General features: G+C 40.2%; 2 protein-coding genes across 2 annotated transcripts in view; both read right to left on the reverse strand.

Moving 5' to 3' along the window:
- Positions 1 to 3,182: 3,182 nt before the first annotated feature.
- Positions 3,183 to 9,519, reverse strand: KRT40 (keratin 40). Its single transcript, XM_006745147.3, has 7 exons — positions 8,952 to 9,519; positions 8,147 to 8,229; positions 7,529 to 7,685; positions 5,993 to 6,154; positions 5,789 to 5,914; positions 4,259 to 4,479; positions 3,183 to 3,734 (listed from the first exon to the last, which is right to left on the reverse strand). The coding sequence occupies exons 1-7, from the start codon at positions 9,396 to 9,398 to the stop codon at positions 3,635 to 3,637; spliced, it is 1,296 nt and encodes a 431-aa protein (XP_006745210.1). The 5' UTR covers positions 9,399 to 9,519; the 3' UTR covers positions 3,183 to 3,634.
- Positions 9,520 to 10,473: 954 nt separating this feature from the next.
- Positions 10,474 to 12,507, reverse strand: part of LOC145717455 (keratin-associated protein 1-4-like) — a 2,938-nt gene continuing 904 nt past the window's right edge. Inside the window, exon 2 of the mRNA XM_081805965.1 lies at positions 10,474 to 10,478. Within this exon, the coding sequence (XP_081662091.1) occupies positions 10,474 to 10,478 (5 nt within the window). The remainder of the gene's footprint in view (positions 10,479 to 12,507) is intronic.

Genomic DNA, 12,507 nt, shown 5'->3' on the forward strand with positions numbered 1-12,507 from the left:
CTAGAATTAACCTATGTCTTTTTTTTTTTTTTAAGATTTTATTTATTTATTTGACAGAGAGAGAGAGAGACAGCGAGAGAGGGAACACAAGCAGGGGGAATGCGAGAGGGAGAAGGAGGCTTCCTGCTGAGCAGGGAGCCTGATGTGGGGCTCCATCCCAGGACCCCCGGATCATGACCTGAGCTGAAGGCAGACACTTAACAACTGAGCCGCCCAGGCGCCCCTAGAATTAACCTATGTCTTTAACATAATGTTTAGTGCAATAATATGCAAAACTGTAAAAGCAACTGTGAAAGGCTTCAAGTAACATGAAAGCTCCCAAGGCGGCCATTCTATCTTAAAGATATTTTCCTACTTCAGTTCCACTTTGATTTTGCATTAAGCCAGACTGAAAATATTTTTAACTCAGAAAATACAAATAGATGAATGAATCCATGCAAAAATGTTGTAGATCATGGAAGGTAATTGTGTATTTTTCTGAGAGGAAATTGGATATAGCTCATAGGAAATTATTACAGATGTTGAAGAAACTATTAAATAAATAATACTATTTATATATTCATATAAACTATCAAATAAATATATTTTATATTTATAATAACTAAGATATATTTATATACAAATATATATAATAAATATATATTATATATTTGTTTGTTTATTTATTTGGGTTTTTTCCCCCACAGTTTTGACCAAGGCAGAAAAGAAACCATGGGAAAAGCCGAGAATAGGCGGATGCAGACAGGGATTGATATGGTGGAAACCTCTGGGTGGCTGAGATTTATGATTTTATGACACTACAGTATTAGATTTCTTCCCGATTTCATTAGCCAGAAGAATAATGGGGTTTGACAAATATTTATTGGGTTTACTCATCTGGAAAATATTTTAGTTTGAGCATTTTCACTACTTTTTATTGTTAAAATCAAGAAAGTGATTAACACTTTATTAATTAACACTTCTAACATAAATTAATAAACACTTCTAAAATTTTAGGTCTGCAACTTGACTTTGCTTTAAGCCTACCCTGGACTAATGATTATTATATGCTTTATTTCTGAGTGTTCACAAAATAGAAAAGTGAAGAGGAGAACTTCCCTCCAGTTTTCCACTATATGTTTTTAAAAAGAACACTTGCATTTTGAAAATTATAGTTCCATATATAATGTAATATATATGTGTATATATATATATATAATATGTAAAATTATAGATCCACAGGAAGTTGCAAAGATAGTGCAGAGAGATCCCATGTGTCCTAGCTTTCTCCTGTGGTTTTATCTTCCTTGATCCAATATAGTTCAATTGTAAAGTCAGGAAGTTGACACGGATACAATGTGTATATAATACACACACACACGGGATGTGTATATTTCTTTCACATATGTAGATTCATGTAACCACCACAGTACTCAAGATATGCAACTATTCAATCACCACAAAGATCTTTATGCTATGCCTGATTTGTTCCCTATCTCTGTAATCTTGTCATTTCAAGAATGTCATATAAGCACAATCATATAATATATGACCCTTCAAGATTGCCTTTTTTCACTCAGCATAATGGCCCTGAATCTTGAGAACATTTTGGTTGTTTCCAGTTTTTGGCTATTACAAATAAAGCTGCTATGAACAAGTGTGTATTTTTTTTCAATACTTTACTTTCAGCCTCTCTATATCATTGTATTTGAACTGAGCTTCTTGTTGAGAGCATGTAATCATGCTCTTTTTATCCACTCTGCCATCTCTCTCCTTTAATTAGTGTATATAGACTGTTTCCATTTGCTATAATTATTGATATGGTAGGGCTTAAGTCTATGTTTTATTTTTTGTTTTCTGTTTATTCCTTCTGTTTTTTCATCTCTCTGTCCTATTTTCCTGCCTTCCAGTGGATTCCTTGAATATATATTTAGAATTCCACTTTGATTTATCTATAGTGTTTTAAGTGTCTTTCTTTGCATAGTTTTTTAAGTAGTTGCTTAAGGTATTACATTTTATATATATATATATATATATATATATATATATATATATATATACCTTATCATGCTCTATTGGTGTTGACATCACTGCAGGTGAATACAGAAACCTTACCTCCCTTCATATCCCTTGACTATCCTCTTCTTGGAGATTTTTTTTTTTCTGTCTGCACCTCCTGGTGTTTATGGGTTGTTAGTTTCTCCAGCTCCCAACACAGGATATATGAGGCCAAAAGAAAACCTAGGGAACTCACTACCATGCTGTTCCTTGGATGTGATTCTAGTTGGTTTGGCTTCTTCAACCTTTCAGAGTCTGTTTATATTTGTTTTATATGTAATTTCTCAGGTTTTTAGCCAAACTTAGGAAGAGGAATGAGGAAATATACATCTATTTCATTTTCTGGAGGTGGAGTTCTCTGTTTTGCTTTTTAAATGTGTGTGAATAATTATTTTTATACCCCAAATGTCCTATAACAGACCAAGGTACCTTATGGTATTTTATTTATTTATTTTTATTTTTAAAAAATTTTTAAAGGATTTTATTTATTTATTTGTCAGAGAGAGAGAGAGAGAGAGAGCACAAGCAGGGGGAGCGGCAGGCAGAGGGAGAAGCAGGCTCCCTGCTGAGCAAGGAGCCCAGTGCAGGACCTGAGCCAACGCAGATGCTTAACTGACTGAGCCACCCAGGCGTCCCTACCTTATGGTATTTTATGCAGCCACTAAAATAATGGTCACAAGACAATCTTATATGTTTATTGGGATTGAAAATATTTACATGACACAGTGAAAAAATACGTTACTCAACTATGTGCATATGTAAATATGATTACCACCATATGGAAAAACCTATTATAAGAAAGAAAGCTAGGGGCGCCTGGGTGGCTCAGTCATTGAGCGTCTGCCTTTGGCTCAGGTCATGACCCCAGGGTCCTGCGATCGAGCCCCACATCAGGCTCCCCTGCTCCGCGGGAAGCCTGCTTCTCCCTCTCCCACTCCCCCTGCTTGTGTTTTTTCTCCCGCTGTGTCTCTCTCTGTCAAATAAATAAATAAAATCTTTAAAGAAAGAAAGAAAGCTGGAAGTTCCTAAAATACTGACAATGGATGTGTTTGGGGTGTGGAATTGTAACTGACTTTTTTCCCCTTTCCTGTGCCAAATTGAAAAAAAAAAGAGGAATCCTAAATAAAATAATATTTATTCCTAAATTTCCTCTCAGAAAGATACATACAACTGTCTTCCAAGATACATGACATTTTGCATGGATTAATCTATTTGTATTTGAGGAGTTAAAAACTATTTTCAGCTTCAGTTTGTGCAAAATCAAACTATCGCCACGGGTTTAGGCCATTACCTTGGCATCACATGATATTATATCCACAGTTCTAAGCCACAAAGCTATATTTACCATGCTAAAGGAATGAAATACATTTTATTCGGAGATTAGCAAGAAAGTTTTATAGACTCCTAGCATGTCACAAATAAGCAGTCGGGAGAGGAAATGATAAAGCAGAAATAAAGTGAGGATGTTTAGAGGTCAATTTTAGGGTAGAAACGCCTTCTTGACTTTCAGGCTTGGATGTCTCTGATTGAAGCCCCATCTCCTTTCCAGGACACTGTGGCTTTGATTCCTCCGTCTGCTGTGCGGGGGGTTTAGCATTCATGTACAGCAGTTTTCGACCGTGCAAATCACATACGCCGAGCATGGCTCACACGTGTTGCTTGATGTGCTTACGGCAGGACACGGGTTACAGGGAAGCCTGTGGAGATTTTGAACTAAGCTTAACAAGGGAAAGCCAGATAAAATTTCAACTCAAGAAAGATCATGCCAAAATTTGCCCTGCAAATGATGTTCTGCACACTCTTTGCCGAGTAACATTTGACTTCAGCCTATTTCAGGCCTGGACCCAGCATTGCCGCTTCATGCTCACGGCAGCTGTGCAGGCTGAATACAGTTTTATGTGTTTACTCCACTTTGCAAATGTCCTCTTATGCATGTTTCTGACTTCCCTTTGGCGGAAGGCAGGAACAAAGGGAGACCCCCCCCGCCGCCCAGCATGGAATCTTATATAGGATACTTGATCTGCTTTAGAACTTAGAATACTTTTAAGCACTTCTACTGTCATGTGATTAGCCTCAGCCGTTTCTGTTTTTTACTCTTGTAAGGAGATCCTTTAATGCATTAGCGAGGTTTCACCTCGGGCAGATCTTGAGGAAGCAGGATTCTCCTGCATGAGCCCCTTTGTGACTTGGGGGATTTTGAGAATAATCGTGTGGAGCTTGCCTGCTGTCCTCACTCTCAAGGAGACCCCGGTACGTGTTGATCTCACACTCCAGCTGGGCTTTTGTGTCGAGCAGGAGCTTGCACTCCTGGTTCTGCCGCTCCAGGTCACACCTGATCTCAGCCAGCTGGGCCTCCACGTGATCAATCAGGCACTGCATCTGGGCCAGCTGGGTGCTGTACTGGGCCTCCGTCTCCGCCACGGTGCATTCCAGAGATTCTGTCTGCAGAAGGAGAAGAGTGTATTCAGAAGGGCTGTGTCGCATAGTCCATGGGGCCAGAGTGCCTGTTTTCAAATCCTGGCTCTACCCTAGTGCTGCTATGTGACTTTGAGAAAATGACTTAGCTTCTCTGAGCCTCCGTTTTATTCTATAAAAAATGGCAGTGCAAGGTACCTAACTCATAGGATGGTTGTGAGGATTAAAGGAATTAATGTGTATAAGGCATTTTGAACAGTGCCTAGAAAAATTTTAAAAGCTGTATAAGCATTAGTTATTACTACCACCACTATGCTCACTGCAACCTGCAACATACTGGTGTAGCTTAAGGAGGATCAACAGCATTTGAGAAGAGAAACTGAGAATGGGCTTGAGGCAGGGAGGAGCCGTATAGAAAAGAGGCTCTGGGATGGAACCAGCTGGATCCAGCTTCCACTTTTGTCTTTTAAAAACTGCATGACCTCTGCTACTTAATCTGAATCTCAGTCTTCCTCATCTGTATAATGGGGTTAATAAAGGGATTTACCCCATAAAGTTATTGTGAGGCTTTTAAGGCTCTCACAAGATGAAAGTGCAGCTATTATTCACCCACATAGTCTCTATAGGCCCTAACGTGGCACAGACAGTGGTGTTCGACTGGAACTGGCTAGGGTGATCTTCAAAGCATGGTATTCTTTTTTTCTTAAATTGTTTATTTATTTTAAGTAATCTTTACGCCCAATGTAGGGCTTGAAGCCACGACCCCGAGATCAAGAGTCGTGTGCCCCTCCAATTGAGCCAGTTAGGCATCCCCAGTGCATGGTATTCTTGTTGCTTGGTGGAGTGGGGTGCAATGAGGGGTCTGGTTGAGGTGTGGATCCTGGGAAAGTTTAGGGTAATGGTAGAATAAAATGTTTGAATACCATTCTTTTATATGATGATGAGCTTGGGAAATTGGCCTGAATCAAAAGAGAGTTAAAACCCACCAGAATGCTTGAGTGCCTTTGGCTCAGAGGTTCCACTCTCATTCTGCTCCTGCCCTCCTGCTCTCTCTCTCTCTGTCTCTGGAAGGTGCTGTAGGATCATGCTCAAGCCCAGGAGGGAAGGTCAGGGCATCCCGTTGGGGCAGTACAAGCTGTTGACCTATCACTTCTGCTTCTAGTTAGGTAAACAGCAGTATTTGGGAAAGGCAAGGAAACACAATCGTTGCAAATCGGAAATTCAGACTTTCTGCCATGTGAACTGTGGGTCTCTCCTTCGGGTTACGGAAGAGGGGATAGCATCTCAGGGTCTGATTCTTCAGTGAGAAAAACAGAGCTGTCTTTCCCTTCCATACCAGGCTTTGCTGTGCTTGGAGCTCAATTTCCAGAGCATTGGCTGTGCATTTGAGTTCCAGGATCTCTGTCTGGCAGCCCTGCAGCTGCTTCGCAATGCATAGCTGCTGCTGATTCAGCTCCTCGGTCTGAAACACAGGTATGATTAGAGGATGGAAAGAAGGCAGAAGTCTGGAAGTCTGTCATTTCTTGCTTCGGGTGCTGACCTGAACAGCGAACGATTCTTCCACGTCTCTGTGGTTGTTGGCGAGCACTGTTTCATACTGACAACGCATCTCGTCCAGGACCCTGTTGAGGTCGATGGTGGGGGCAGTGTCTAGCTCCACACTGAGTTGGTCACCCAGCTGTCCATGAAGCAAGTTGACCTCCTGGAAGAGGAAATGGAGTAAAGAAAGTCACAGAGGGGTGGGGAAAAAATCTACTTTGACATCCCAAGGGCATCCCATTTCTGGAGAAGTGAGTAAAAGTGTGGGATTTAGATTCAGATTGCTTAGGTTGAATCTCTTTTCATCACTCAGTTTCTGCATCTGCAAAATGGGTATAATAATTTTGCCTTCCCCAGAGAGTTATTGTGAGAGATATGAGTTTAACATTCATATAAAGCACTTATGAAAGTCCTTGGCACATAGGAAGGTCTCAATAAATGCTATTATGATCAACACATGCTCAAAGGGAAAATACACTGTTACATCATTCAACTACTCACTTTGTAGCTTCATCAACATGAGATAATCATATCCTCATGTTTTATGATTTTAAAAAGTTTATAGACATAGAATATTTTAAAATACTGGTCCAAATATTGCATAAGATGTTATCCCCTTTCTGAAATGGCCTTCACACTCTGTGTTTGTCAGCCTGATTTTCATACCTTATGAATTAGAGTTACATGTGGCATAATGCCTCTAAGGAAGGCCATTTGTAAAGTTACCTCCTTCACAAAAGCAATGGCAGGTGAACAGTTTGGTTCTTTCATGTGATACTGGCCGGGGGCCATTTCACACGTACATCCAAAGCTATGCCAGAGTGATCAGGCTGAACAACATTAGTGCTGTTAGAGGTTAATTGGACACTTGGCCAGGGTCCCTAATAAGAAAACAGGGACCCGGGACAGCTAAGACAAAACTGCACTAGTATCCTGTTTTACAGCATAGACAAGACCACAATAGCATCCTATCTTGCAGCCTCTGCAGGAGTGACTTCTGCAAAACATCCTGAAACATTACAATTAACCATAAAACATTGGTCACTATCACAAGTTGAGGCAGTTAGTCTCCAGATGTCAGCCCCAAAGACCAGCAGCATGTGAACAATAACCCGATAGGTAGACAGGTGCATGATCAAAGCCCTGGTTGGCACACCTTAACAGCCAATCCACAGGTGACCCATGCTCAGGATGCTCAAGACAGTTCCTCGAAAGAGCTTATAAAAACTGCTAGATTTGAACACCAAAACGGCCACCCTCTCAGGTCCCCTCCCACTCCAGGAGCTTTATACTATCACTCAATAAACTTTGCTTTGCTGCCCACCACTCTTCGTCTGGTTTACTTCATCATTCTTTGAAGCGGCATGACCAAGAACCGCGGGCACTGAGGGAACAAAAATTCTGTAACAGTGCCTTGAGTAATTTCGTTCCAGCTTTAGCAATATCTGCCCAGTTCGATTTATATACACAACACGAAATCTATCAGTTTGACTTTGTCACTTCTACATTCGTTCAGCAATTTTACCACTTTTGTCACCTCTTGATGGTTTTTCTTAAGGCAAAGGAGATCTTCCTTCAGAGATTCCACATGGGCCTCCAGATCAGCTTTGCACAGAGTCAGCTCATGCAGGATCCCACGCAGGCCGCCAATGTCTGTCTCTACCAGCTGGCGAAGAGACAGTTCCGACTCGTACCTTTCACAGCAAAAGAGATGCAGACTGTGCTTACTTTGCTAGACACTGTGCACAGTGCTGGGCATGCTGGTGAGTGACACAAGGGCTCAAGGAAGCCATATCCCAAATAATAAATGTGAGCTTTGGGAGCATTCTTAGCTTAAAATAAAGCTTATATAGAGAATATTTGTGGTGTGTGCACACGCACGTGTGTGTGAGAGAGACAGAGAGAGAGAGGCAGCCATAAATTTTTTTTTTTTTAAAGATTTTATTTATTTATTTGACAGAGAGAGACACAGCGGGAGAGAAAACACAAGCATGGGGAGTGGGAGAGGGAGAAGCAGGCTTCCCACTGAGCAGGGAGCCCGATGTGGGACTTGATCCCAGGACCCTGGGACCATGACCTGAGCTGAAGACAGACGCTTAACGACTGAGCCACCCAGGCGCCCCATAGATTATTTTCAAATTCAGATTTAACTTACTTTGACCTAAAGTCATCGGCAGCCAGTTTGCAGTTGTCAAGCTGTACAGCAAGTCTAGAATTCTCTGCCTTCGTGCACAAGATCTGGTGAGTAAGTTAGTTATATGTAATAGAGGGCTCTTTGGAAGAAACCTAAATATCTATTTAACAACTATGCCATTATTTATCTTTTAAAAGTCTTTATAAAAAAGTATAAAATAGCATTCAGCCTATTTTTCTTATTAACCATGTCGCTTCAATGGAGAAAAAAGCAGGACCAATTTATAAAAAAAATATAGAAAAAAAAAGGGTTCGTTTTTCAGTGGCCTAAGGCATTTTGCAATATTCCTTGGCAGTTGAACTCGGATTTTTCTCCATAGGTAGTTTGTATTATGATCCTGTCCCCATCCATGATAATAAAAATTCATCAGTAAGAAAAGAAAACGATTACTAGGGTGACATTACATGATTAAAAAGATGAAATATCAATATCTGTGTTAAAGATGGAAATATAAATGTCCAGTGTTACGTATAGCAATAACTTTAGGTGTAATGCAGTTTTTTCTCATTCTCTGGATGATAAAGTCTAGATGTGAGTGAGTTTATTTTGGCCACTCAATGATTACTGGCAGCCCCGCAGGTAATGCTGATGTTTGCTGACTCTCAGCCCACCACCCGTTGCTCTACATCACACTACCTCTTGGAAGACCCCTTTCCCTGGGGGGACTTCCATAGAACAGTCTTTTTTTTTTTTTTTTTTTTTTTGTATAAAGATAAAGCAAATCACAGATTGGGAGGGTGGAGCATAGGGCAATGAAACACCAGACCTTTTGCTGGAGCTCTTCGATGGTGTTGAAGTAACGCTGATAATCGAGGCACACCAGTGGGATATCCTCTTCACATTGTTCTCGGATCCTGCATTCCAGCTCTGCATTCATCTCCTCCAGGCCACGCACCTTCTCCAGATAGTTGGCGAGTCTGTCATTCAGGAACTGCATCGTCTCCTTCTCGCTGCTGTTGAACACTCCATCCTCATACCAAGCACAGTTCCCCACCAAGCACAGAGTATTACAATTCCCAGCAAAGTAGCATGGTGTGAGGCAACCAGTTGGCAAGCGAGACCTGGATAGGAAGCTGGGAGTCTGACATCTGGATGTAGCGGGGGTGCTGGGGAGGCAAGTGGTTTCCACGGAGCAGGTTGAAGCAAACGCACATTCAGAAGCCCTGGCACAGGATTCAGAAGAGCAGCACATGGGGGAACATTCAGAAGTCATCCTGTTAGAAACGAAGAACAAAGACTAGTTGCAAAACTCTAGCTGACAGGCTCCCAAAGTCTCTTTCCCTCCTGAGGCTTTATACAGCCCGCAAAATGGGTATTTACAGAATGTACCGGATGTTCTATTTATCACTGTTGGTGTGGGTTTTCGTATGAACATTCATTAGTGTTGTTTGTTTGCTGAGAAGAGTTTTATGCCTCATAAAAGAGGCATAACTTCAGGTTACTAAGTAAGGGCACTATTTCCATGTGCCAATAGGATAAAATGCTTGGTTCAAAAAATCTTCATAGGAAGCATTGTCTTTTTGGTAGAATATGGAAAGGCAGAGAAAATTTGGCCACTCAGTAATTACAGATACAACTGATTACAAATAACGAAAATAATATTCCCACAGATTTTGCTCCTATGTATCGGAAATTGTTTATATATCCTTTTAAAATTCATATTACATCTCATTAAGTGCCATTTATTTGTTTGTGCCATCATAAAAATGTTCCATGTAGTTAGCAATCTTTGCAATGCTTTTTATGGTCTTGCTGTGCTCACATGGTAGAGGAGTGAGGTGTATACTGGGTTTAAAGTGTGTGTGTATGGGCATGTGTGTGCGTATGAACTATGTCTACTTGTGTGCAAATTGAAAAGTCACCTTATATAACTGATGGGCATAATTTGTGCCCTCCAGGCCAAAATACAAATTGGTTATCAAGATCTGGAGTTGTGATCTTTGATTTCCTGAAACTTGCTTTCTCCACATTTCCTATGCCTCATTTTTAGATTGGGGATACTATTTTTCACCTGTAATAATAATAAGAGTGAAATACAATTTTTTAAAGATTTTATTTATTTTTTTGAGACATAGAGAGAGAGCGCACGCAGGGAGGAGGAAGGAGAGTGAGAAGCAGACTCCCCTGCTGAGCAGGGAGCCCGATGTGGGGCTCTATCCCAGGACCCTGGGATCATGACCTGAGCTGAAGGTAGCCACTTAACCGACTGAGCCACTCAGGGGTCCCGAGTGAAATACAATTTCTAGGTTACAATCTTTTAGTCTCTTGGGAAACTAAACCCTCATGGGTTACACTTCAGAATAGGGACAAGGAAGCTACAGAAGTCTTCTTTTCTGAGATGGAATCTGTTTTCTCTTATTTACTTATTTTTTAAGGTCACAATTTTATAAACATTTGAAACACTGGACTGGGAATAAAATTTTATAATGTGAGTTTCGGACCAGCAGTTCCATTGGCTGAAATCCCTGGTGCAATACTGAATGGATAGGGATTTGAGATAACTTCTTTGGATTCTGTCTTGAATTTCATCTCCATTATGTAGCATAATCTCTTTCACTTTGCTTGGCATAATTGTAGTATTTTTTTCATTTTCAAAGGTGGGAAGAGAAGATTGCCTCCAGAATCTTTAAGTTTTGGAAAAAACCCACTATTCTGACAAAGTCAAAATTTTCATGATCCAGAAAAAAACTTAATTTTTTTCTAACTCTGAACACTTCTTCCTAGGTAGCTGATAGTGGAAAAACCAAAACCAAAACCAAAACAAAAGATCTTAAATAGATGGATGTAAATAGCCTCTTAGGATTTATTACTCTCCCAACCAAGTAATAACTAGGCCTGACTCTGCTTAGATTCCAAGATCAGAAAGGATTGGACACTTTCAGGGTGATATGGTTGTAGACTCTTAGGATTTATTATTCATTAAGTGGAATTGGGTTTGATTTTAGTGATTCTCTTTACAATTCAACACTTAATGCTAAATGTTCTTTTTTTTTCCTTTCAATATTTTATTTAAATTCAAGTTAGTTCACACATGGTGTAGTGTTAGATTCAGGAGTAGAATTTAGCGATTCATCAGTTGCATATAACACCCAGTGGTAATTACATCATGTGCCCTCCTAATGCCCATCACCCAGTTACCCCATTCCCCCACCCACCTCTCCTCCAGCAATCCTTAGTTTGTTCCCTATCTTTAAGAATCTCTTATGGTTTGCCTCCCTCTCTTTCTTTATGTTATTTTATTTTTCCTTCTGTTCTCCTATGTTCATCTGTTTTGTTTCTTAAATTCCACATACGAATGAAATCATATAGTATTTGTGTTTCTCTGACTTCACTTAGCATAATACACTGTAGTTCCATTCATGTTGTTGCAAATGGCAAGATTTCATTATTTTTGGTGGCTGAGTAATATTCCATTGAATATATACACCACATCTTTTCCAGAGTGGCTGCACCAGCTTGCATTCCTACCTATAGTGTAAGAGGATTCCCCTTTCTCCATATCCTCACCAACATCTGTTGTTTTCTGAGTTGTTAATTTTCGCCATTCTGACTGGTGTGAGGTCGTATCTCATTGAGGTTTTGATTTGTATTTCCCTGATGCCGAGCGATGTTGAACATTTTTTCATGTGTCAGCCATTTGTATGTCTTCTTAGGAGAAATGTCTGTTCTTGTCTTCTGCTCATTTCACATTCTTGGAATGCTGATGGTATATTGACACTGTTTTGCAGAGGTCATGAGTTCAAGGATTCAAAAACATTTGAAAATCAGAAATTACAAATCTCTGGAGAAAATTCTAATTTCCACAGTAACCTAATGAATCAAAGGAAGAATTTCTTTGAAGAGAATCCATGTCTTGGTTGTCTATCATAGGTTCTGATTAATTAAAATGCAACAATATGTCATTATTTTAAAGTAACTGCAGGTAAAAATAAGAAATATTTCCTTGTATCTTGAGCTAATTCTTTTTGTAAAATGTTGATATATGGAAAGAATGAGAGGAGAGAGAGAGAAAAGCAGTGAGAGCACCAACACACAGGACTATTTTATTTTGGGCTTGATTAATTAGGTAGTGTTGTATGACAATCGATAGCTTTAGTTCCCATCTTAGAATATTGAAATTGCAGGGCGCCTGGGTGGCTCAGTCGTTAAGCGTCTGCCTTCGGCTCAGGTCATGATCCCAGGGTCCTGGGATCGAGCCCCGCATCGGGCTCCCTGCTCCGCGGGAAGCCTGCTTCTCCCTCTCCTATTCCCCCTGCTTGTATTCCCTCTCTCGCTGTGTCTCTCTCTGTCAAATAAATAAATAAAATCTTTAAAAAAAAAAA

Source organism: Leptonychotes weddellii, chromosome 15, assembly GCF_054177405.1.
Source record: "Leptonychotes weddellii isolate Sample4059 chromosome 15, ASM5417740v2, whole genome shotgun sequence".
Taxonomy (NCBI): Eukaryota; Metazoa; Chordata; class Mammalia; order Carnivora; family Phocidae; genus Leptonychotes; species Leptonychotes weddellii.

Coding starts and splice junctions, on each gene's coding strand:
- KRT40 (XM_006745147.3), bottom strand. CDS start 9,398: ATGACTTCTGAATGTTCCCCCATGTGCTGCTCTTCTGAATCCTGTGCC. Junction 6,155..7,528: donor TTAAGAAAAACCATCAAGAG/GTGACAAAAGTG, acceptor TTCCTCTTCCAG/GAGGTCAACTTGCTTCATGG. Junction 4,480..5,788: donor TCCAAGCACAGCAAAGCCTG/GTATGGAAGGGA, acceptor CTCCTTCTGCAG/ACAGAATCTCTGGAATGCAC.